The sequence below is a fragment of the Apteryx rowi genome, unplaced genomic scaffold (assembly GCF_003343035.1).
Source record: "Apteryx rowi isolate R43461 unplaced genomic scaffold, aptRow1 scaffold_119, whole genome shotgun sequence".
Classification (NCBI taxonomy): Eukaryota; Metazoa; Chordata; class Aves; order Apterygiformes; family Apterygidae; genus Apteryx; species Apteryx rowi.
Genome location: NW_020447408.1, coordinates 1,475,279 through 1,500,421, shown reverse-complemented (window position 1 = coordinate 1,500,421; position 25,143 = coordinate 1,475,279). Strand labels below are relative to the sequence as shown.

Genomic DNA, 25,143 nt, shown 5'->3' with positions numbered 1-25,143 from the left:
GGACCCGTGAGCTCAGGCTGCAGCCAGAGCCGCCGCCAGCTGGCAAGAGCTCGCCGGCCGCTAAACCTGGAGGCGAAGCAATCCGTGCAGCGCAGTCGCTGTTTTCCTTTAAGATTTCTCACCCATTATAGCAGCGTGTAATTTAAACAGAAGCACTTTAGAAGTCAACTAATTAGCGCCGCCGAGGCATCCCTCCGGAGTTCGCGAGGATCCGTGCCCTCCTTTCTGCGCAGCAATGTTACAAGATAGTTCCAGCTGGAAATTACAGAGGCGGCAGTTTTAGAGAAAGCAAAAGGCTTCTGAGCCGACTTTCGGGGCACACCGCTGGTGCATCTCTCAAGGCACCGGGAAAAGAGAAAACAAAGCAGATATTAAAGCAGAATTGATTAAAAAAAAAAAAAAAAAAGGAGGCACTCGCTGCATGGTAAAACCTCAGCCCTGGGACAGAGTGCTAGACGGAAGGCAAGTGCAAAGGGGAGGCAGGGAGCCAGCCCAGGTAGAGTTTGCTGGCAAGCGGGTCCATCTGGCCGCGTCCCCGCGCACCGCGGGGGTGTGAAGTGGCAGGGGGGCACCGGCTGGCGCGCGGCTCCGTTGTTGGATCCGGCCGCGTCGTGGGCGTGAGCCGAGGCTGAGCCTCATCTGCATGAGGAGCTGAAGCATCTCCCTTTTGTTCGTATCGCACCCCTACAAATGGGAAAGGACCGGAGTTTCTCTCGGCATTTTCGGTATGTCTCTCTGATCTGCTTCTCCGTATATAATGCATGACACTAGATTTAATGGGAATGTCTCTCACTCCCTGGCAAAGGCGGCTGATGGGTGCCACCCACACAGGCAGCGCAGGCTGCTCTCACCGGCGACTTCCCGAGCTGTTGTTCCTGTGCATCGCGTGGCACAGCCGGGCAAGGAGACGACGTCTCCCCGGCTCTGATGCGGCCGTGCCGGGAACACCGTTCCCCATCACAGCAATGCGCCGAGAAGTTGGAAGGAGCCGAGCTAAACTAAAATGAAAAATGCGGGGTGGGGGTTGCAGAGGCTGGGAGAGCATATCTGTGTCCGTCTCGGCTCCGTGCCTGTGATGCACAACTCTCCAAAGGGGATAATCAGCGGGGAGAGAGGGGTTTTAGGGATGCTGCATGGTGCGAGAGGCGTGTGATGGGGTGGGAGCTCCCGGTATGGCGCGATGCAGCAGGCTGTCCCTGGGCCTGGGGTTTGCGCAGCTCGGCTGGAGGAGCCGTCCATCCCCAAAGCGCGGCCCTGCGCTCGGGAGAGGCCGGGGGACCGCGGAGAGCAGCGGGGCAGGGGTGGGAGTGGGACCGGCTGCGGGATCTCAGCTCCCGTTGCGGGAAACGTGCACTTTTCAAAGGTGTTTTTCCAGGGTGCTGCAGTGGGTGCAGGGCTGCTGGCGAGGGAGGAGGGATCTTGTTAGCAAGTGTAAGCTGAAGAAATAAGAATATCCGTTAACAGACAAACTGCTGATTACCTGACTGTGAGTTTTAAAAATAGTGATTGTGACAAAGACTGAGATGTGCTGCTAAACATCCTCTGCTGACATGAGTTTCACAGCAGCAGAGAGCAGTGCTGAGGGGCCGGGGCTGGGGCCGGGGCTGGGGCTGGTCCATGCTGGGCCCAGACGGACGCGACTCTGGCCGGGTGCGTTTCCCAGCCCCATGCGCAGAGCTGGGACGCGCTGCCCTGCGTGAAGGTGCTGCCGTCCCTGACGGGGTGGTTTGCGAGGGGGGGTCTGAAGGCGAAGCAATTTGCAGCCCTCTAGGGCTTTTCATGGCCTGGAAAATGTCCTGAATTCACATTCGTGCTGGAGGACGTTGACTGAACCCTGTTAAATAACGTGTCCTGACACCGTTACAGAGGAGGGTTAAGACACCGGTGCTCTGCGGGACTCCTCCAGCAGCCTGGCTGGGGAGCGGGCGCAGGGACCCCGCCGTGCCCAGGGCCGGGGGCCCCTTTGCTGGCCCCTTTCCAACAGGGAACAGGCCAGGGCCGACACCGAGCCCGGGAGGAGGAGGAGGGGAGAGGAGGAGGAAGGCAAGGGGATGGTACCTGAACGGCTCCCGAGCCCTCCCACGGGGAGCCGAGGGAGCAGGAAAAATATCTCCGTTTCAGGCACACTTGTTGCTAGGTTTAACGCTGGTGCTGGACGCCACCTCCCCAGGGCGGGTGCTGCAGAAAGGCTGCAGCTGCTGTGCGACCTCCTGTCCCGTCCCGTCTTGTCCCGTCCCGTCCTGTCCCGTTCCCCAGCCAGCGACCTGGGAGGGAGCAGCCCGGCCGGGGGCTGCAGCCGGGTCCGGCGCTGCCAAGCCCGGGGCTGTGGCTCCTGGCAAAGCCACGAACCCTTCGCGGGGCTGCTGTCGACTGCGCAATGAAGGTGCCAGGTTTGGCTGGGGTGCGAGCGGTGTCACCCCCCACTGCCCGACCTGGCGCCGGCTAGCTGGGTGCGGAAATGCCGGGACTGGGGCCATTTGGAGCTTTTCAAGACCCAGACTGGTAAAGCCCTGCGCAACCTGGTCGTGGCTGACCCTGCTCCGAGCAGGAGGTCGGACTGGAGGCTGCCCAAAGTCCTCTCCATCCCGAGCTGAACCACGATCCTGTGGTTTCTGTGCACTGCTGAGTGCTGCAGGCGGCCGGCACTGCCTGGAGACGTGCCTGGATTTGGCCAGGAGACCAGGGCCAGGGCTCCTCCAAGCGAGCTCCAGGGAGAGGCGCAGGCACGTGCCGGCTCACGGGGCATCGGCTGCTCTGGGCCCGGCCGGGCGGCACCGAGGAAGGGCCACTGCTCCTGCAGCGGGGGCTAGTGTGGGGAGCTCGGAGGGATGTCACAGAGCAGAGGGAGACAGAACTGTCCCGGGAGATTTCCAACTGCCCCAGGCAAATGATGCAGCCCGAGTGAACCGTCCTGCGAGGCTGCGGCTGCGGGGTCGGAGGCAGCTGCTGGCCCGGGTGGCCGCGGGGCTACTGAAACGCAGGGTCTTCGCCTGGTCCAAAGGTGATGTGTTAGATGGGTGCAAATGGAGCAGATGCATCTGGGCACCCTTTGCCCCGAGCAGGGTTTGCTGGGAGGCGGCAGCCCCGGCCGGGCTCTGTGCCTCGGCTGTCCCGCCGAGCAGCAAAGCGCTACGCAGGGCCGGGGGGTCGTCGCAGAAATAGCTGCGGTCTCCTGCTAAGCACCAGGCACCATCAGCCCGTGCCAGGGCCGGGGAGGGCAGCGCGGGCAGCGTCAGGGCCGCAGCGGGGAAGGGTGAGGCCTCGGAGTGGGCTCCCGAGGATCCCACGCGCTGCCTCGATGGAAGGTCCCTTGTCAAGGACCGGATCTGAGCAGGTGCAGTTTTGCAGGTCCTCGCATATACTAAACCACTGACTTGCCCAGCTTCAGTGAGCCGTGGGGGCATCCAGCCTCCTCAGGCCCCGAGGCCACCCTTGGGGTGACTGAGCCCTCCGCTCCTGTCATTTCTGGCACTGCCCTTCTGGAGAGGGACGTCTTCGGGATGGGGACTGTGGGGCCCAAAGCACAGCTGTGCACAGACAGGTTTGCTTTGATGCAGGACCGGCGGTGGCCGGGCCACCCGCCTGGCGATCGATCTCCCACTGGGGGCATCCGGCTGGGTGAGCTTGGGAGCGACTCAGGCTTGGGCATCGCCCAAAACGCATCAGAGATTTCACACCGATTCACTGATGCCTGATGTGGTTGGTGCCTCATTTCTGTGCCTTTTCCCTGCTAACGATGACGGGGGCTCCGCTCCCGGGATCGATGCACCTTTCTGCTCTCCCCTGGGGAAACCCGAGACCCGCCTGCCCTTTGGGGGAGCTGGGACAGCGCAGTGTGTTTTGCACGCTCCGGCGGTGACCAACCGGGGAAGGAAGGAGCCGCTTCCCGGCCAAACCCTGCAGGTCTCCTCCGGCACTGGAAGCCCGTCGTCTCCACGTCGCTCTGCACCTGCGGGTGCGTTGCAGGAGCAGCGACGCGGCCGGCGCGTTTGAGCCGCAGGAGGGAAGCGCGGTGCCCCAAGCCCACTGGGCGCTTCGGAGCTCGCTCCTCTGCCGGCCGTCGCTGCTGTGCGAGACCCAGCGGCTGCAGCGGCGGGTTCGTGCTGAGGGAGCTGGCACGAGCCCTGCCAGCCGGCTGCGCCTCCCACCCTGTGCCGGTCCCCTTGCCCGTCCCGGCACAGCTCTTGGCCCGGTGCTGTGGGACACCTCGGGGCTCCAGGGCTGTGCAGCGTTAAGGCTTTATTTCTGACTGCAGCCTTTCCGGCTCCTGGTTCCTTCCAAACTGGAAACACCTTCCTTTGCACAGCTTTAATCAGTTCAGTATTAAATTCTCTGCAAAGGGTTTTGCAGAAGGAAAATATTTAATAGGATTATTTTTACCTGTCGTTTAGCTCACCTCCTTACTTCTAGCACTAAGTTATAGCAAAACACTTGGAACGCGTCTTTGTGCCTGTTTATTGAAGGAGCTGCGCTTTGCTTCTCAACCCTGGTGTCTGTTAGCCTGCAGGCTAAGCAGTATTCGGTGTAAAGTGGGCCAGCCGTACGGATTTCAAGAGGAAAAGTTACATGAGAACTTGCTCATTTTGCCTGCCGGGAATCTGGACGTCTCCTTCGCAGGAGGAGGACGCGCAGCGCAACGGCAGGGCCGAGACCCGGTGCGGTGCCCCGGGGCGGGCTGGCTCCGTGCCTTCTTCCTCGTCTTACCACGGGGATGCGACAGCCCGTGTTCCCGCAGACGCTTGCTTACAGCCGGGTGAAATATTTATTAGCATGATTTCACCCTTTTCTATTTGTTGCTTAATCACAAATCCACTGTGAATTGTACCAATGTGTTACTTACTTTAAATTATCACCAAATGCTTAACACGAGCATATGTCAGCCTCAGGATTGCTTGTGATCTGTCTGCTCCTATTCGTCATTAGAGTATGAGTTGTTATTTTGAGCATTGGCTTTCCTTACGAGGGAAATAAAGATGTCATGGTCCTGGGCAGACTGGGGATTTGAAGCATCCCCCTTTCTTCTGCTCTGGGTTCACGCAGGCTTTCAAATTCCTTTGGTAAAGCTGCCTGAATGATGGGGAAGAGCCCCCGGGAGCCCCACGCTTCCAACAGGGGAGGCAGCAGGCACCAAACATTTTGCCTGGAGCCGACACGCTCCTTCTCCGAGGATGCCCAGTGAGCCAGCCGGCAAGCTTTGCCGGGACGTCTTGACATGGGACGGGCCAGAGGGCTCCTTCCCGCGGGGCCGAGCAGGCCCCAACTTCTCCGGTCGTGCTCCGTTAACAGCTGGCCTTCGTCGGGGCTGCCTCGTGCTTCCCGGGAGGAAGGCGCAGCTCCTTGGAGCTCCCGGTTGCTCTGGGCCGTCTGAGGCCAACTCGGAGTCCAGCCCGACTAATGCCAGCGCTAAGTGGGAAATGTGATGCCCAGACGGTTTGGAAGTGACGCTGGCGTCCCTCCTCCACCGCAAGTGTCAGAATTTTTCTTAATGTATGGAGCGCGTTTTCGTTAACAACGAGGTGAAGAACAATAACGAACCTCGCAAGACAGTATTGTCTAATGAGCGAGTGCAGCTGCGATACTGAGACACCAGAATGGGTATATTGAGGACAGTTGCTATAGAAACACTAGGAGATAACGAGAATCCCCCAAATGTGCAAATGGAAAGGGTGGGAGGAGGTGAACGGGGTGTCAGTATTTCGCCGTTCGAATGGCAGAAGGAGAAGAAAAGAAAGAGAAGGAAGAGCATCTCCCCATGTTGCAGCAAGCCTGGGATGTGTGTTGGCTCCCAGGGAGCGAAACCTGCCGGTCCGAGCGGGGAAGGCGAGAGTGGGAGCACCGCACACCCGCACGCGCGAGGGCTGGCACAGGGCAGCATGGCCCTGGGGCTGCCCGCTGCGCGGAGCCGGCCCGCCACAACCCGCGAGGAGCGGCGGTGGGGTCTGAGCGATGCAGGAATGGCGCCAGGGCCGAGCCGGCATGAGCACCATGGGGAGCCCGCACCCCTGGCGGCACTGGCCCATGCCGCGCTCCGCGGGGACGGCGCAGCGGCTGCGTGGTAGCGCTGATTCACCTTGACTAACCTGCCAGGGAAGGGACAACAGAAGCAAAGAGCAAATGCAGAAGAAAGTAATTTAAGAGCTGTGTTTCTGTAACGCGCTCTCCTCACGTGCCCAAGCAGGAAACGTTCTTTTTCCTGTGGGGGGCTCTGAGCTAGTAAATCCAGCACCTTCCAGCCCGTGCAGAGGCATTTCTGTATATCCATATCCCAGCAGGAGACGTGCTCCTAAGGGGGATGATTGCTGGCCCTGGACAAGCATCCGATGAGACAGGGCTGATCCCTTTCTCTATATCACATGAGGTTTCTAAGGGRTGCTACGGCGGGTGAAGGCTGCTTGGTTCTTGGCAGAGCTGCTTCTGATGGGGCGGAGAGGAAGTGACTTCAAATGGAGCAAGTTCCTGGTGGTCTTTCCTCATGTGCAATGTTACCGTCCTCGTCCTTGTCACCGCGGCATCAGTGTCCCCCAGAGGGAGACCCAGGGGACYGTGGTAATAGTGCGTTTCTCTCGCCTCGTCACGGCAAGAGTTGGAGGTTGGCAAAAGTCAAGGCTGGAGTCCCAGAGATGAGCACCGGAGTGGGGACAGGGCTCTCAGCAGAGGGGCTGGGGGACGAGGTGGGGAGCAGCGTTTCAGTGGCCRCAGACTGTCCCGGTGCGGAGGCTGGGTCTGGAGGAGGCGGTTCGGCACTGTCGGCGTGCGCGGGCGTTCGCGTGGGGGCGTCCGTACACCTGAACATCAGGAACACGGCGAACGCCTGGAGGAAGGGAAATGATCTCATGCTGCTTTTGCTGTCAGAACATAGTCACAACTGAATGCCATCTGGCTGATCAACTTTAAAAATCCCCTCTTCTCTGAGCCTTGCCTCAGAGTCACAGCCCTGCGCAGCAGCAGGGAGCGCGGCGGCTCCCCTCAGCCGCGGCAAACTGCCGGAGTTTGAGCTGGGAGAGCTTGAGGGACCAAACCTGGTGGCTTTGCAGCAGAAGAGGCTCCCCAGGAGCACGGGTCTTCCCCCCGCAGTCCCGGCTGCCTGGGCAGCTCCCAATGGGGGAAAATAATTAGTTTGGGACTCAAGCTGAAACTTGTCATTAGGATACCAGGACTGGCAGCTGAAGGGGTCCCGGATGGGACGCACGGCGAGGAGGAACGGAGCTGTTTGAATCGGTCTCTGCTGGAGCGTGTCCCCTGGCTCTACCCCGCCGCCCCGAGCGCTGCTGCACAGGGCATCAGACCCTCCTTGCTCCCACAGAGCTGCGGGAAGGACGGGGCGGCACTCTGCCACGGGGCTCGGAGATGAGACAGGCATCCCTGGTGTGCGTGGCTCCATGCCCCGGTGCTYGCAGCTCCGGGCAGGACTGAGGCCAAGATTGTGCGAGAAGGGCCGGAGGCCGCTTTGACCTTTGCTTTCCCAGGTACTGCTGGATCCGGAGCTGCAGGACCACGGCCGCCTCGGCCCTGCTCCTCATTTGCCTCCCTTGTCATGTTTACCAGGATTTTCATCCCCAAGAAGCACCGGCAGCGGTTTGACGAGGTTGTGTCGCAGAGCCTGATCAGCAAACTGTGCCGCTCCAAGAGCGAGCAGCACAGCAACCGGCTGCGGCGCAGCCGTAGCGAGGACCACCAGGAGCGGCTGCTCGTGTCCACCCGGGCCAGCTCCGTGCCCCGCAGCCATGAGGAGGTCAGCAAGAGCCTGAGGAAAACCACTTCCCTGATCACCAGCAATGTGGCCTCGGGGGCTGCCCGCAGGTAACACCTCTCCTGGAAGCCCTCAAATTCAAGGAGGCAGGGTCTGGTCCGCGTGGCTGGGGGATGTTCGGTGGATGGCAGCAGGGGGACAGACGCCAGGGGAAGGGGAGAGGCACTAGCAGAGGGGATGTCTTCAGTGTGAGAATGGCTGGAACCCTTTTGCGGGGAGGTGAGCAAAGACTTCTCCCTCTTGAAGGCCGGGCCAGTTTGGACCCAATGTCCCGGGCCCAGGCCGCCCTTTCTGCCCCCTCGCTGTTGTAGAGCTGGCTATGAGGAGCTGCGCATGGAGCAGAGCCAGCGCTCACAGGCTACTGGCTGCGAGAGGCTATCCCGAGCAGGATGCAGGGTGCTTGGCCGTGCCGGAGGGATGCAGGATGCCCGGCCGTGCCAGGGGCTGCAGGGCGCTCAGGCACAGGASAGGCCGCGTCATCCTGCACTGCCTCGGCGGGTGTCTGGGTCCGAGGACACAGCAGCGGGGGGGAGGCAGGACAATCCGGTGCCTGGGGGATTAATCCATTTCCCTCTGCCCGTGTGGCCAGACCTCAGCAGCCCTGGAAAGCAGTGGAGCCCTGCCATGCTCTCCACGATTAGCAGGGCTCCTGCACCGTCCCCAGCCCCATCTCTCAAACAGATAGACGAGGTTTGGCTTGTCTGCACAGCCGGGGAGTCCTCCAGGGAGGGACTGTGCCACCACAGGCACAGCACGGGTTATTCCCCTGCCTCCATCTGCCATCTCCAGGGGTGTTCAGCTCGAGCGCACCTTCCTGTGAGGATCTCTGCTGTCTCTCACGCTACAGATTGAATAATTTTTTTGCCGTGACTTATCCAACATTATTTCCACCCAGTCTCTCCCTGTGCCAGCCCAGCATCGGTCCCTACGACAGGCTTTCTCGTTGTAAATGATCTCAGTGATGTTAACTTCCCCCAGTTCCCTTTGGGGAACAGCTCCCCACTCCAATCAGTCTCCCAGCAGGAAGATTTCCTAATACTCCTTCCAAAATTTCCTAGCTGAATTTAATTTCTCTCTCATAAGCCTAATAAATCTTACCCCTCCCCAAAACATGTATTTTCTTATGTTAGTCTATCTGTGTAATATAKATGTTATATCCCATGTCTTCACTTYAAAAACATATTGGATTTGAAGGACTGGACTGTGGTTTTATGAATTCATGAATTAATTGCTTAAAAAAGCAATTTCCAAGGCGGTGCAAGAGTCAGTGCTCAAAGGCTCTGCCCCTAAAACATCTGTGTCTTTTCCTGTCTCCAGAGTCCCCTACCTGCCCGATGCTGGAGCTCTCATGTTAATGCATGTTAAGCTTTAGTTTGCAAAATTTAGCTCTGCCGTGCCGGTCCTGGCGTGAAGTGCAGTGGTGTCGCAGCTGAGGGGAACAGCACATCATGCCCATCAGGCGGGGAGCATCTGCTAACCCTCAGCTTGCCCTGGCAGCATCCGGGTTCCTCCAGGCCTCCCAGAGGCTTCGTCTGGGCCATTTCAAACGTCCCCTGGGTCTTTCAGATCCCTCCACTTCCCATCGCCGTGTGCCAGTTCAGTGTCCTGGACTTTGTCTCCTTCCCCAGGGTACCAGTGAGCTGCAGAGAGGAGATGCTGTCAGTGCTGGAGAGACAGGGAACCACACCAAAGCCCAGCTGGGGGGCAGGAGAGCAGTGCTGGTGGCCAGGGAGCTAGAGATGCTCCAGGAAGGGGGCCCAAGCAAGGAACAGGAGAGCTCCCTGCCCCCTCCGTCCGCCAACGCGCTGCCCCTTGTCGGTCCATCGGTCGGTCGGCAGAAAGACGGCGTCAGTGGGGAAAGCACAAGAGCGTGGTGGCATTGCAGCTTTGTAAAGACCGTTGTACCTATTGGGGTGGAGAGGAGTTCAGGAAGCACTAGCGCTCCTGTGGGCATCAGCAAGAGTTTGGCTGGCCCCTGTTCCCCAGCCGGGGACCAGTGGTCTTTGCAGCACTCAACATTTTCCACTGCTCAGGCCTGTGTGCCAGACAGCCCGCCAGGAGGCCACGCCAAACCCACCCACACCTTCCTCTGCAGACCCTGTCTCCCTGCGGCTCAACATCGGAGATCCCATTTGAAAGACGCTTCAGTCCAGTGTCAAAGGGGATCTTGCAGGGTCCCAGGGAGTATCAAGGATTTAGTGGGTACTCTAAAGATATCCAGGCTAATGGGGCTTTGATGAAGGCTGGGGAAGGGAACAAGAACCAAATATATGTTGGGTTTTGATTTCATGTTTGCTTTTGTACCTGCAGAACTGTGCGAGTTTATAAAGGCAACAAAAGCTTTGGCTTCACGTTACGTGGACATGCCCCGGTATGGATTGAGTCTGTTCTGCCAGGTAAGAAAACCTGCCATTACGTGGCGAGACTAGACTTTGTCCAGTTGCTCTGACCAGAATTAGAGTGCAAACTCTGCAGGCGCTGACCGTGCCAGAGCCCGGGGGGCCAGGGGCGGCTGGGACTCGGCCTGCAGGGCCTCTCCTGGGGAAACTCCTCTTCCCACAGAGCATCTTCCCCATGCACAGTGGCGCCGTGTACCCACGCTGTGACACAGAGTCCAGGACTCTCTTGTGACTCCCTTGGGAGGAGCGTTTCCCAGAGCTGAGGCCCCTTTCAGCAGGTCCCACACTGAAACAAGAGGCCAGCTGTGCTTGGACAAGATCTCAGAGTCACTTTTAATTAACATAGAGAAATTAAATTTGCATGCTGGGGAAGATGTTTCTGTTTGAGTGAACAGTCATAAGATTCAAAGATACTTATGTATCTATAGCCTGAACTCTAAATTTTAAGTGCTTGCTGTTTGGTGGAAAATAGCAAAATGGACTTTTAGGAACCTCAGTGATGGAGTCTCCTGATTTGAATAATTAGTATCTTCAGCACAATTTAGTTTGGCTTTATGCACTCCCTATTTCATGTGTAGAAGGTGGAGAATACCTGTGTTCAGTGAATAGTTCGAAATCACATCTGCTTTTGAAATGTAAGCTAGCCAGATACTGATCCATGTTGCACCTGCTGAGCCACCAGCATACGGACCCTGGACACTGGCATTGCTGAGCCCAGTGAAGCAGCCCTGTCCCATCCAGATAATCTAGTTAGAGTGGTGGCCTCCCCTCAATGGTCTTCACTGGACATGGTTGGGCACGAAGTGGCTGGAGAGTTGAGATCCCACCACCAAAAACAAGGGACCCATTAGCTAAAGCACCTCTCTCATTCCCTGTGCCTTAGGAAGCCCAGCTGAGAAAGCTGCTCTCAAACCTGGAGATCGAATCTTATTTCTCAATGGTCTGGACATGAGGTAAGAGACTGTCTAAATGACCTGTGCCAGACGGCTCATGGGGGGTCCTGGAGAGTGTGGCCAAGCATAGTTGTGTTCATTTGTTCCCTCTTGAGTAAAAGAGATGAGAATTGGATATCCTTGAGAGCTGTTTACTGAGGTACATGAGGGCTTTTGTCCCATACAGGCCTCTCCTTTAATATTCTCTCATAAAACTGCTCTAAGAGTAGTATTTCAGCCTCCATCCCTGCTCTTCCTTTCCCTCCCTTTACTTAAGAGTGCAAATAGCCATGTATAATGCATGACATACTATAACGGGCATACTGACTGTAATCACCTGGAGACCCTGACTCAAGCCACTGTGAATTAAGTTCCATGTGTTAAATAGCAGGGGCTCTTTCGTGAAAGGAAGAKAGTACTAACCAACCCATGGATCATTTCTGGAATGGGATCCTAAGCTTAAAACCACATGGGCAATCACATTTCCACCTAGAAGTTAATACTCCCCTACATTACTTGCATACAACAAAAATAATCAAATTCTATCAAACCAGAGCTCGTTCTGCACCTCCCTGATACAGTGACAGCAGCTCCTGTTTTCTCAGGTTGGTCTTTCTGCACAAAAACAAGAGCAAAGGGTAGAACTGGCTACATGATAAGACAGAATGATGAATATTTAAAGGTTACACATCTGATGCTTTTTCTGTCAGTGCCCAAGTTCTCAGATTTCAGCTGATACAGCAAAGTCTTGGCTGATGCAGCATCACCAGAAAATAGAGGAGACCTATTTGAAGATTATCCTCTGAGCCTGCGTTTTGGCAGGCATTGTCCCGGCTCAGCTCGTTCCTTTCTCCGAGGAGACTGGCCTGTCTCCAAAAATGCATTTTACTTTCAACTTGCATTTTCTTTTCATGCAGAATTAGGACAGACAAACAGAGATCCACAGCACTGTATCATTTAAATGGAAAGTTCAGCTATGGAGTCTGAGTGTAGCTTARGGTAATGCTGGCATCATTTGCCATAACAGCTCCACAGGGTGTTCATATGCATGCCCTAAAGTTATTCTGTGCTGCAGGTACAACTGAGAGCCCTGAGTTACATGGTGTGATTCACACTCTCCCTTGGGTAAGGCTCTTCTCTGAATAGCACAGAACGAAGCAAAGAGCCAGAGTTCAAGGAGACTGCAGCCCAGCTGCAACTCTGTCTCCATCTGAGCAGCCAGATGAGGCCTTTTGCAAGATAAATGAAGGCAGCTGCAAACTCCATTTTACCCTGGCTCCTTGCAGTTCCCTGGAGCCAGCTGAGGCGATGTTGTCTAGGAATCCCTCCCACTCACGTGTGGTTCCTCACCAAGGCCCAGGGGTTACCAACCAGCACCACTGCTGCCTTGCAAGCTGCCTCCTGCAAAGCTGCTCGCATGGGGAAGGCGGCCTGGAAGGACATCTTATCTGGGCTCTCTCCTGTGCCTCTGCAGGAACTGCTCCCATGACAAGGTGGTGTTGATGCTGCAGGGCAGTGGGGCGATGCCCACCTTGGTGGTGGAAGAAGGGATTGTCAACTTCTCAAATGGTAAGAGCGTGGGGGAGGAGATGGGAGTGGATTTACAGAAACCCATTGTTCACTCCTGATTCCCAGCGTCTCGGGGGAAATCACTGCCCTTTTGCGCTGCTAACCCTGCTGGAGGAAATCGCCAAGTATCTCATGTATACCCAGCACGTTTAACACTGCTTTGAGCCTAACGCCGCTCCAGATTACCTGGAGGGTTGTTCCTTCCCCAAGGGGCTGAACAGCCTTCCTGGGCAGCCAGAGCACGTGGCTGATGGCTTTCTGTGATCAAGCTTAATCTCGGACTTGGCTACTTTCCAGAAGGGTTTATTGTACCGTATGACTGTCCTTGCTGGCCCTTTACATTGTCCTTTACGTGCAGTCTGTGCTGTGTACTTGAAAGTAATATAACCCTGTGCATACATGGTCGCTGTGCCAATATCACAGTTATGTATGGACTGTCCTGTTCAGTATAACTGCTGCTTTTATGAATAATTTAGCTTGCGTACCTATGGTGAGCAAGTCAGTGAGAGATCAGGATGTCTGGGGCACTGCGAGTGCTTATCAGTGCGATTTCAGTGGCTTCAGTGGCGGTGCAGGACCGCAGCCAAGGGGAGCTCAGTCACCGTGCTTCCCAAGCTGCATAAGGACACGAGGCCCACTGCGTTACTGGAAAGCTGCTGTGTAACAAGTAGGCCCAGGAGTTAGTGACCAGAACTCTTCCCTCCAGAGCTTCGGGTTAGGAGCCCTGCACTACTAACTTGTTTGCGTATGCCTTAGAAACAAAACCAAGAGCCTCACTACTTGCTGGTAAAGATCCAGTGACACCCAAACCACTTTCCCCCCCACAAAAATTGACCAAGAAAGGATATGATTTCTAGTCCTGATGCCTTGGCCATCTTCCTACGTGGATAAGTGCATTCTGTGTCCCTGCATCTTGGCTGGGTTGCCTCTTCCAGCTCTCACTGCGGTGCGGTATCGCTCTGTGCCATTCCAGGCCTCGGCTCACTGCAGAGGCGGCCCTGCTGTGGCAGCAGGAACAGCGCAGGATGAGGGTGGCAAAGTAAGCTGGCCTTTTATGCCTCAGTTTACCCACGTGTAACTCTTGACTGATACTGCTCTTAAAGTCAATGATTATTGTCAACTGCTTTGAAACTTGATCAGAGGCTTCAAAGAGCAAAAGAAGGAATACTATCTGCGTGTGTTTACAGAAAAAGGTAGAAGCAGCATGACCGAAGAGACAGATTATATCCAACAGAGTAGACAAGTCAGAAAAAATCTCTGCCTGTTTTCTGTAGATTCACGGACCTATTGAAACATCCACAAGTTCCACTGCAGCATATTCTGCTTCCTTCAGTTCCCAGCATGGGAGGAAGGCAAGGGCAGTCATTAGCTTTGTGCTGGCCAGGACTTCCTCTAGCTGTCAGGCAGCCTTTGATAAGCTGTTTCACCTTCTTTGCCATGTTGCTTTTCAGTGACAGAAATGTTTATTCTGAGACAATGATGTATGTATCAACACATCAGGATTTGTATTAATAYAGAGTGGAGATTCATGTGCTTGGAGGTCTCCCTTATCAAAGGTGTTTAAGCTGGTAAAAACAGGAGGTAGAGCCCAGCAATGTGCGAGCAGTTCGGGCTGCAGATGGACAGGGACTGGGGACACACGTATTGGGCAGAAACTGCTGCTCAGACAAGGCTCCCCATGAGGCTGAGGGCAGCCTGGTCCAGGCTGCCCACAGGGTCTAACTGCTCATGTTTACAGGTGCAGCCCGAAGCAGAGAGGAGATTTCAAGGACTGTCAGGTGCAGATTTATGGCAATACAGCTCTTACCCTAGTTTGTTTTAAGCACTTTCTCGCTCAGGCCCCTTTAGACAGGGTGGCACACATCAATCCAGGAGAAAGCACTTCCTGCAGTGCAGCTGGGGGCTGCTACTGGGGCCTCATGTTCTTCTTGCTCCTCCCCAAGAGACAGAGACATTCCCAGGTCACTAAACAAATCCTTTCCCTTTGTACTCAGGTGCAGCTGCCCTGGTGGTCCCCAGGGATGAATCCTGGTTTCAGTGCAAGCCTTTAACCTGTGGTTAAGACCCTTTGTCTGTTGAATTTTCTTTTTTCTTTCTACCTGCACCTTGCAGACTCTGACTCTGCTGACTCCCCGAACACCTCCTCCGCTCTCACCTCCCTGCAATGGGTTGCAGAGATACTTCCCTCTAGCATCAAGATTCAAGGAAGGACCTTCAACCAGCAGCTGGAACATCTGCTCACACCACCTGAGCGCTATACCATCTGCAAAGCACTGGAAGGCTTCTTTCAACATCGGTAACTTGTTAGCAGCTCCGTTCCTTTAATGCTGGTAATTGGACTGGTAGCGATGTCCATATCGAAGAGCGAGTCTTGAATCAAAGCACTGATGCAGAAAGTAGATCTTGGATTTAGAGGCTGTCACCACTGAGCTCTGCTGTGCTTATTTTCTCTAATATCCTCAGCTGTATATTCCCCAGTCTATATCCCCCAGGGAAAGAGCTGAGGCACAAGCCCATTTCTTGCCTGGTGTCCTGCCCAAGAACAGGTCAGACCCATTAACTTTTGAGGTTAATTCAGTCACCACTTAATCCCACATAAAAATGACCTTGATCTCACCATCGCACGGGATTCTCTTGCTGTCCAGCCAGCCCCATGACAGCAGCACATCCTGTTCTGCCTCTTTCAGTAAATTCTCACCATGTTTTATTCCTGTCTCCTTGCTCTTTTCAGCATTTTGGCTGAAGCATTCTCTTGGCCGCAGCGCGAGAACGGCTGTAGCTGGCAGAGCTCTCTTCCTGTAATTGAACACATCCTCTCTGCCCTGTTGCAGGGGTTGAAACCGATCCTTTGGCGGACTCAGGATTTTCAATAGTGACCTTGTTTTCTGCCCTTGATCTTTAACCTTTTTGTACCACAGTGATACAGCCATCCCTGCCAGGCCCTGGGAGATGCTGCTCACCGCCTCTTTCTGCAGCTGCTGAGCTGACCAAGCACAGCTGCCCGGCTGCTCCTCAGGAGCCCGGTTCCCACCACAGGCTGCAGATACGCAGGCCATTGCCAAGCGCTGGACTCTCACGCCATGCCCAGGCAGACTTCTGCTGCCTTTATGCAGCATATTGCTTGTATACAGACAGATATGGATCAGAGGATTTGATCCCTTCATTTTATAAGGAAATTCAATAAACCCCTCAGTATTTAGGCTACAGATGTTAAGAGATGATAGAAAATACTAAACACAAAGCACTGAGACTGCCTCCACACCATTGCTAAGGCTCAGGGCTACACTGTCCTGTGCAGGGCTTAGGAAGCCACCCCTGCCTCTTGGCACCAGATGAACAAGTCCTCTTGATGCCCAGTGATCACCAGCCATGCCCTGAAAAAGCAGAATTCATTGCTTTGGACTCTCCTGCAACTACATTTTCTCCACATGGGTTCCCCAGTCAGGCATTTCTGACTAATTAAAGGGTGCTGCAGGTTAGATACCAGCCCTCATCATTAGCAATTAGGAAATACAGAGCTAGTGCGATACTTGCCCTTGCTCAGTGACACAAAGATTGGAGCCTGAGCACTAAGAATAAAGTCTCCAGGTTTCCTTCCCGGTGTAGAGCTGCACATGGGGCTTGGCCCCAGGACTGGGGGTCTACTTGGGCACTGTTGCTACTGCCAGCCCCAGAGCGCTTGGTTGCAGAGACCAACAGCTCACCAGGGGCCTCAGGGCAGGCCCAGCCTCTCCCCCACCTGGCTCATTTTGCCTGTACCTCCCCCAGATGATTCAAAGCAGCAGCAGCTGCTCCATGTCACAGCAGGACATCGTGACCTAATTTTGTGCCTGTCCCAGACTAGCCAGCTGTGAACTGTAACTGCTATGACAAGGATCGAAATCCCCAAATACTAAATTTACATTGCTTGCAGCCTCAGCACGCAGATACAAGCATTTCCCAGTGGTGAATGCAGAAGCCTGGGAGTCAGGACATCCATGTTCTTATTTTTGGCCCTCCAGCCAATTTGTATTTTACAAGCCAGTTCACCTGGAAGGCAGCTTGCCCCATTGAGCCAGGCTTAGCAATTATTGTTCAGGACATTCTCAGCAATTCTTCTGAAATACTTTAACTTTTCTGATTGGGAGGTAGGCTTGTGACAGTCTAGAGGTGTATCAAGCTTCATAGAAAAGGTAAGTTAGCCCAAAGCTAGAGAAGGGCTTAAGAGAGAAATTCTGGGAGGCTCTAGACAGCTCCTTCCACTCCCAATCCCTGCTGGCCTCTGAAGAGCCCCATTGCCAGTGCAAGCCACTGCATCAAGGAAGTCATTCCAGTATCTGAATTTCTTCACCCTTCAATTCTCCCTCCCACATTTAGTCCCTGCTCTTTATAAGGCTGCAACAGTCCATTTGAGTAACATCAGGGTAACATTTGTTCCTATCAACCTTCTTTCAACTATTTATAGGAAGTCCCTAATATTATTCCTACATTAAAGATGCAATAGTTGCAATGAGCTGTAACCTCTGATCTCTGCCTCAGTTTCTTAATAGGAGAGAGGCCCATCTTTAGTTCTCTGACCTGGCTTTCCTCGCCTGAGACCCAGCCCCCAGGAAAACAAATCCTTCTGGGACAGGCCTCCAAATCCATCAGTTGTTCTGGTCTTCTCATTGAATCAGGTGCTCAGTCCTGTTATTCTTCTGTCCAAATCTTATTCTTCTCCAGACTCTCTCTCTGTTTTCTGGCTCACTCTCATTCCCACCCCAGACCCACTTCATTGGCTTCTCCAGCATTTCCCCAGTTATCCCACCCAGCCCTCCTGCTTCACATAGAGTGGCTGAGTCATAAGCAAGCTTTTTATAGCCTGGCTGGCAGGTGCTGCCAGTCACTGGGAGATTGCTCTCCCCATTAGCACTGTCTGCAGAACTACACTTCCAGAGATCTCACCTTAAAGGGCTGAGTCCCTTGCTAGGGGTCTGGCATCTCTGCTTTTAAATGGCTTGTACGTTTATGCCAAAGTCTAAGAGGTAAGCCTGGCAGCTGAGATATAGCTAGAGATAGGATGGGAAGTACAAGAGACCTGTGGAGTTGTGTGATGGGAGGATGCAGCAAAGGATGTGCTCATTTCCTAGCCCTCTCTTTCCAATTTTACAGGAATATTGACACTCTTATTGTGGATGTGTACCCGGTGCTGGACACACCAGCCAAGCAAGTCATTTGGCAGTTTATCTACCAGCTGCTGACGTATGAAGAGCAGGAGCACTGCCAGCAAAAGATTGCCAGGTTTCTTGGTTACAAGTCCTTGGCAGGTGAGAGGAAAGCCCCTGTGCCCTGGCATGGACCTGCTGTGCCTTGCAGTTTCCCTAGGGATCTTGGCCCGGTGCGTGTTGCACACTGCAGACCGAGCAGGCTGAGGGTGGTAAGGGAGCACCTGATTTCTCAGTTTGAAACACGGCTGCTGGTTTTGCCCTGCCTGGCTCCTGTGCATGCCAACGTACCTGCAGAGTGACAGAAGATGCTCTCTGATCAGGGCAGCACTGCTCCAGAGGTGGAGGTGACTGTGCGCGGTGCAGAGGAGCACAGAAGCAGGAGCCTGTTTCTAGCTCCTGTTACTGATGAGYAAATATGAGACTGAAAGTTACTTTTTCTGCACCACGGAACTGTGTAGTTTGGAAGGAAACCCTGCAATAGGAGGAAAGAAGGTTCTTATCTTTGGGAGCAAAAGCTTTTGGAATCTGCTTAGTTTGTCAGAGGTCAAAAAGTCTCAAAAGAAGATAGGTGGCTTAGGGGTAGGCATTCGGAGAAGAGAGGTAAAATAACTGATGACTGCAGTGTCTCTCAGGATGTCTCCGGCACCTAGACACACAGACAGTGCAGTTAAGGGTCAGCTAGAGTTAAGTATCTTGAACTGGCCATACCAGCAAGGAAGTGGGAAATGTGCTTCACTTCAGCCACAGAAGCGTCTGCCAGGAAATGTTCTGTCAAGGAGATTTTGAATGCAATTAGCAATTCTCATCATCTTTCATGGTGGGGAAGTTTGCGGTCTACCTCTCTTTCTTACCACCATTAGTTGTTGCTGGGCAACATACAAACCAGCTGTGGTTTGATGAGGATTATGGGCTTTGCATTTAGACAGCAAAAAAGTGGAGGGCAAATCTGGAATGAAAGGTTTTGATCTTTGGATTTGGGCTTCTTAATTACTTTCAAATTGTTCTATTCTAAACTATTTACATTCTGTTGGTATGTTTATTTTAGACTCAACATAGGTAAAATTGTGTGAAAGAGGTGTTATTTGAAGAGATGCTTTTTGAGGAACACAGTTATTTTAACACAGTCTTTCCCCTCATAGGGAGAAGCAACTCTTGTAGTCCTGGTGCAAGTATCCCCTACTGTGCATGGAAAATTGCTATGTATTTGCTCACCTAATTTGCACTCTTAATTATAACTGCCATTGTGTGCACAGAATAATGGCCAAATGTGCAGAAATTTGTATATATCCCCAACAATTTAGATCCTAAAATTAAGTTATAAACATCAAAAGATCTCAGGAGGAATTTCGTACACTTTCAGTTTGCAGTTGTGTTTTAGGAATAAAAAGTAGGTAACCGCAGCCATTTACAGAGGACCTGGAGTAAATGTTGGAGAGCGCTGGAGTAAATCTTCCAGGACCACATTGTTTCAGAGACAGATTGTTGTCCCTGATTGGCACGCTGGTCCCCGATTCCTTGCAGCTTCTCAGGTGCTCCCATGTGTGAAAGAGACAATCTTTGACCATTTGAAGTTCTGAATGTTTTGGTGCATTATGTGTATCAGTGTTTGGAAGCACGATGGCCAGAGATCTCTGAATTTGGGTTAGTTCTTCATTTGGACTTATTCCAAACTCAGTGACTATCTCTGATGTTTCTGTGTATCAGGCTATCTAAGCACTGGTCTGTTTGATACCATGAAGACTGATACTCTGGTATCTTTGTTCTGCTGTAAGTCTAAGCCTCTCTGAGTTGTCACACTGAACTACAGCACAGACTACTTGATTTGAGAATATGGTTATTCTAGGCAGCATTTCAGTGCTGCCTTGCACTCCCATCTTATCCCTTGAGGGCAGGAAGAAGGAGTTAGCTGGATCCCTGTGGACCAGCCTAGCTCAGGGCTGGAGTTTCATGTGCAGAATAAGCTGGTGGACACCAGTGCTGCTGGAAAAAGAAACAATTGCACTTGCCCCATCTTTGGGCATCCATCCCTCTCCCTGCTCTGTGCTGGCAGGTGTATTTTTGTGGTCACATGGTGACTGGTTGTAACCTGCTTAGCTATCCAGCTCAGGGTGGCATCAGCATGGGGATGGGGTTGAACGGCTAACAGCTGGGGCAGGTAGGACTGCTTCTGCCAGCAGCAGTGCCAGTGAGGCTGTGCATGAAATGGTGGCCCAGACCATGCTGGGGTCATGGTCTTTGATGCGAGGCTTAGACAGCAGCTGCCAGTCCGGCTGTCCTGGGGTAGCCCTGTGCAATGGCGAGGAGTAATAGTGGAAGCTGCTGTATCCTGTGCAGACAGGTCGTGACTTACAAAGCATCTTTTCCATTGCAGCTGAGCCAGAAGCAGAAGAACGCCATCGCAGTTCTGTCCGAGCAGCTTCCTTGTGTCGGGGAAGTCTTCGAACCCCGCGCCCTGAGGAAGGGGGAGCAGCAGGTGGGTATTTCAGGGCTGTACAAGGAACCCCTCTGAGAGAAGGAGGGAGTTGGGGGTCCTGGTGGCTGTTCCTGTACTGTTCTTCTGCTGTGCTCCAAGTCAAAATCCTGCTGTACTCGTGAGCGTGAATGGTGGCAAAAGATGCAAGTTAGCACAGAGTGAGCTCAGTCTTTGGCTAGAAAGCAATGTTTTCAGAAACAGCTGAAATAAGAAATTCCAATATGAAGCTGCTTGGGCTATGGCTGTACACTGTTTCCAGTTCCTTCCATTGCTCAGAAGAGAATTGCAAGGGTCATCAGTCCAAGGGGTTAGCAGTAACCAAAACAATTCTGCTCATTTCCCCTCACCATACCTCCAACGATGAGCTTCACTTTAGTGTTACAAATGTAGCTCAACTCCAGCTGGTCTGAGCCCTCAGTCCTAGGGTGCAGAGTTTCTAGTTTTCCTGTGAACCATCTTGAACACCATCAAATGCATAGGTAAAACAGGATTTGTGAAACCCATGTGAAGAAGAAAGGCTGGTTCTGAAAGAGATCATGGTTCAGTAGCACTTTGAGCAACCTGATGAAACTCATTCATGGCCCAAACCTTCCCTCTTTTCAGAGTAAGCCCCATATCTCCCCATCCATCTGAAAATCCTATCCTCCTAATATTGCTGCAGKGCTTTTCCTAGCCCCCTCAGATCTCTAAACCTCTCCTCCCAACCCCGTGTTGCTCGTTATGTTTTCAGTCCTTCAGATCTCTGTCCTCCTCTCCCAGATGGCTGGGCATGGCATCCTGCCTATTCCTCCATCATCCTAGTTGGCACTGATTGCAAAAGGCACTCAACCTGTGATTGCTTTTACTTCTGAACATGACCTCCCCCACTGCGACCAGCCACATTCCTCCAACACAAGAGCTGCATGGAGGGCAACAGAGTTTAAGAGCCAACATCCATGCTCTTCTGTGGACATGTCACCCCTGCCAGGAAGCTGAGTCTCACTGAACTGTCGGGGAGGGCTGCTGTCAGAGCAGTCTACTCCAAGACATTTCCCCAGGGAAAAGTCCTCTAACCTGCCTCTGAGGAGGATTTCTGGTTCCTGATTACACCACAGAGAATCCCAGACAGCTGCATAAGACAGAGAGAAGCCTCTCGCCCCAGACAGATGCTCGCCAGCTGCAGGTGGGGGGAGCAGCATTGTCCTCAGCTGCCCTGCGGAAAAATCAGAGCAGACCCTGACCTGTTGTGCTAATAATAATTTGAATGAAGCAGCACCAAGCCTGACAAGGCACTGAAGTGCATCCTGCCCAGGATGGTTCTAATTCACTTTCCTCCATTTGTTTAAAAATGTCATTTTTGTCATGGAGATAGAGGTGATCAGTGGAAACAGCTGCAACTGAACCTCTGTGTTTATGACAAGCTTTCTGGGACAGCAGCTCTGTTAGCAGCAGGATGACAGCCATGCTCCAGAGTCCTTTTTCACCAAACACATCAGTCCTGGGTTGTCCTTTCTTTTTTGSCATTAAAAGTTGGACCTGAGCAAACAGGTCCGACTCAACCCTGGTGTGAGTGGGAGCTGCTTCACTGTGCTCTCTGAAGATCTGCCTGCTTGCAGCAGTGTTGAACCTGGCCCTGATTGTTGAGATAAAAATATTGTAGCTGAAAGGAAATGTAAATCTGTTCCATCTGCTCTCCAACAGTTTGAAAAAGGCAGGGATTATAAACTGCTTCTTCCCACCAGTCATTCATACACCCTTCTAAATAAATCAGGGGTCTGAACACTTCTCTGTGAGAAATTGAACTACCTCAAACTATTAACCTCTGAACAGAAACTCTCCACAGATGTAACTGTGGAAAACCAGGGTTTAATTTGGAGCTGGTCAAATCAGCTGAACTCCAAGTGAGCTCACCTGAGCCCTGTCTGGGGTTCAGACCTCCTTCCCCTCCTCCCATCGCTGCTGAGCCTCATCTCGGACTCCCTCTGCGCTGCCAGGGCRGCAGGCATGGGACCAGCATTGCCCAGGTGTCTGCGTCTGGGAGAACCAGGTTTTAGAAACTGTGATCTTGACTTTAATGTATGGTGACTGTGACTGCCCTGGTGTCCAGCAAGTAACAGGGAGGTTGAAGGAGAAGCAGCCAAGAAAAATGAAAAACCTATGGCACTGAAATATCTTGATACCTGGAGAGTTCTCTATATAGCGCAAACCCCTAAATATGAATTACATAATTTCTCTTACYTTTAATATTCTGATAGAAACACTCACTTGGCCCTGTCAGTTTGTATAATACTAGTAAAGTACATCATTAAACACACYGTAATCAAAGCACTGCTCAGATGTTAAGGACTTATAGGAAGCTTCACAAATCTACCAGTTGGGTWGACTGAGAAATAAATAATATTCTCATTTTATAGAGGGGAAAAAAATGAATACAGGGAAGTAAAGGGCAAGTCACAGGAGGATTTTGTCTCAGCTGTGCTTGTATTCTAGCACACGCCGTATTTCATTGCTTGGCTGACTTCTGCTGCCTCTCGGCTAAGTCCAAATTAAAATATTTCTGCATTTGTTTCACGTGTACCCCCACACAGTGGGCAGCCAGGCCTCCTCATGTCATTCATTCAGGACACTTCAGACCTTGGAGCTTACAGCGCTGTGCTGCACACCCAAGTGACRTGAGGAAAGGATCCGGGCCCAAGCAGCTGATGGCATGACCTTTATGGATCAGGACTCTTGTGAGCCCTGAGAGGCTGCAGGAGGCATGTGCAGAGTCYGAGGGTGTTCCCACAGGGCTCCTGACTGGTTTGTCTCTTCCTTCCCCAGCAGGTCAGAGTGACACTGTGGAGGTCCCGGTTCGGCTGATTCCTGGAGAGAGACAAGCTGGTGATGGCACATCCCTCCCAGAAACTCCCAACCCCAAAATGGTGTGAACTGCTGTTGTCTTCTTGTGCAGCCACGCTCTCTGCAGGGCTGTGCCAGTCTTTGCAGGGGCTGGGAGGGAGAGATGTCTCTGAGAAGCAACTTGCCTGATGAATATGGGACCTTTGCTTTCACAGGGAGGCTGAGCAATTTGACACTCTTATGTTAACACAGGAAAGCAGATAAAGGGAATGCATGTAGGATGTGACTGCATGTAAATATTTGCTTTTTTTCGTGTCTGACAGCATCCTTTCCTTAGAGCTCTTCTCTAAAATATTATCTGGGCAATGAGTTAACTTTAATAATGCTGGTGTCTGGCAGTGTCTTCCTGCAGCCTCGTGAGTGAAAGGCTCTTGGGAAGCTTCAGAAAAGGGGAAGTAGCCTTGGTTTTGTGAGAAGCAGGTTTTTAAAAAATAAAAGAACAGGGGCTGACAGGGGTCAGTGATGGATGTACATCCTGTCTCCAGGACATCACAGGTCTCTGGGAATTTTGCAAGACATTTCTGGAGTTGGACGCTGAAAGCAGCTCTTTGTCCTTTTTTTAGATGTCGGCTGTCTATGCAGAATTAGAAAACCGCCTGATTGGCAGCTTTGCTGGAAAGAGGAGTAATGCTGCTATGCACAGAGCATCACCTCCTGCCCCAGACCAAGCACATGCTGCAGGTACAGTCCATTTTCCCACTGTGTCTGGGAGAGGCCGTTTATTTATTTATTTATTTATTTTTGCTGATACAATAGTAGGTGATGCTGGACAGGCAGACTGAGGGTAAGATGTCTTTCTCTTGGTACCATTTTATAGGAAAGCAATAAAAGTGCCACATGTAAGTCCGGTGATAGCCCCTGCAAAGCTTCATCTTCAGAAGGGCAACACAGTATGTGGAATAACCAAATGCTATTTGACCTCCAGCTCCAGGGCCCAGGGTGAGCTGAGCAGCCTCTGCTTGGTGCAGCGCAGGGCATTGCCCAGAGAGATCCCTCTTTTCTGCAGGCTGCATCTTTATCTCAGGGTCACTCTGACACATTCAGCACAGTGCTGGAGCTCTTTGCAGCTCACGGATGGGAGAGCTCCAGGGGCCGCCTGCTATCTCGGTGCCACCAGACAGGGAGGACCCCATTCTGCACTGCTCTGTGTCCCCACAGGTGGTCGGAAGCCAGGGATGTCGATCTCGTGGCACAGCGACCGTCGGCCCTCCCAGCAGTGCTACTACCACCTGCACAGCAGCATCCCCTCCCCAAGCAGCACCGAGTCCAACCCGTACGTCAGCCTTGACAGCAGCCCAGCCCCGTCCCCCAAGCACGGGGATTACTCGCTCAGCCCTCTGTCACGACGGAAGAAGCTCTTCACCTTCTCCAGGCCCCCACGCAGCCGGGACACAGATCGGTTCCTGGATGCCCTCAGTGAGCAGCTGGGACACAGGGTCACCATCGTGGATGATTTCCTCACCCCTGAGAATGACTACGAGGAGGTGAGCATGGCACTGGGGGCGGCTCAATGCATAGACTCCTCTGTCCATCCTGGCCATGGGGCGAACCCGTGTTAGTCCTTGCTGTGCCAGCCTGGGGCTGCCTGTCCTGAGTATGGTGCAGAGCCTTCAGGGACATGTCCTGGGCTGTTGTGCAGGTTGCAGAGCGAGATAGGCCGTGAGCGGCTGGAGGGAGGCGAGGGCTGCCCATCCAGGCRTGCCGAGGGAGGGCAGGACTCTCCCTCGGTCCAGTGGCTGGCTGCTGGTGGTTGAGGTTGGGCAAACCTTGCCCTGTGGCTGGCAGTAAGGGCTTTTCTCCTGCTTCAGCCTCCCTTCTCTTTCCTCACCTAGATGAGTTTCCATGATGACCAGGGCAGCTATGTCACCAACGATGTCAGCAGCACCAGCGAGTATATCAGCAGCAGTGATGAAGGGAGCTCCCTGACCTACTCCACCCTGTCGGACCACATCCCGCC

General features: G+C 53.2%; 1 protein-coding gene across 1 annotated transcript in view; it reads left to right on the top strand.

The window, feature by feature from the left end:
- Nucleotides 1-25,143, top strand: part of GRID2IP (Grid2 interacting protein) — a 61,990-nt gene that overhangs the window by 25,031 nt on the left and 11,816 nt on the right. The window contains exons 7-17 of the mRNA XM_026084688.1: nt 7,546-7,800; nt 10,061-10,146; nt 11,033-11,102; nt 12,556-12,650; nt 14,763-14,946; nt 17,781-17,946; nt 20,171-20,309; nt 23,112-23,209; nt 23,750-23,867; nt 24,345-24,670; nt 25,019-25,142. Coding sequence (XP_025940473.1) covers nt 7,546-7,800; nt 10,061-10,146; nt 11,033-11,102; nt 12,556-12,650; nt 14,763-14,946; nt 17,781-17,946; nt 20,171-20,309; nt 23,112-23,209; nt 23,750-23,867; nt 24,345-24,670; nt 25,019-25,142 — 1,661 coding nt within the window. The remainder of the gene's footprint in view (nt 1-7,545; nt 7,801-10,060; nt 10,147-11,032; nt 11,103-12,555; nt 12,651-14,762; nt 14,947-17,780; nt 17,947-20,170; nt 20,310-23,111; nt 23,210-23,749; nt 23,868-24,344; nt 24,671-25,018; nt 25,143) is intronic.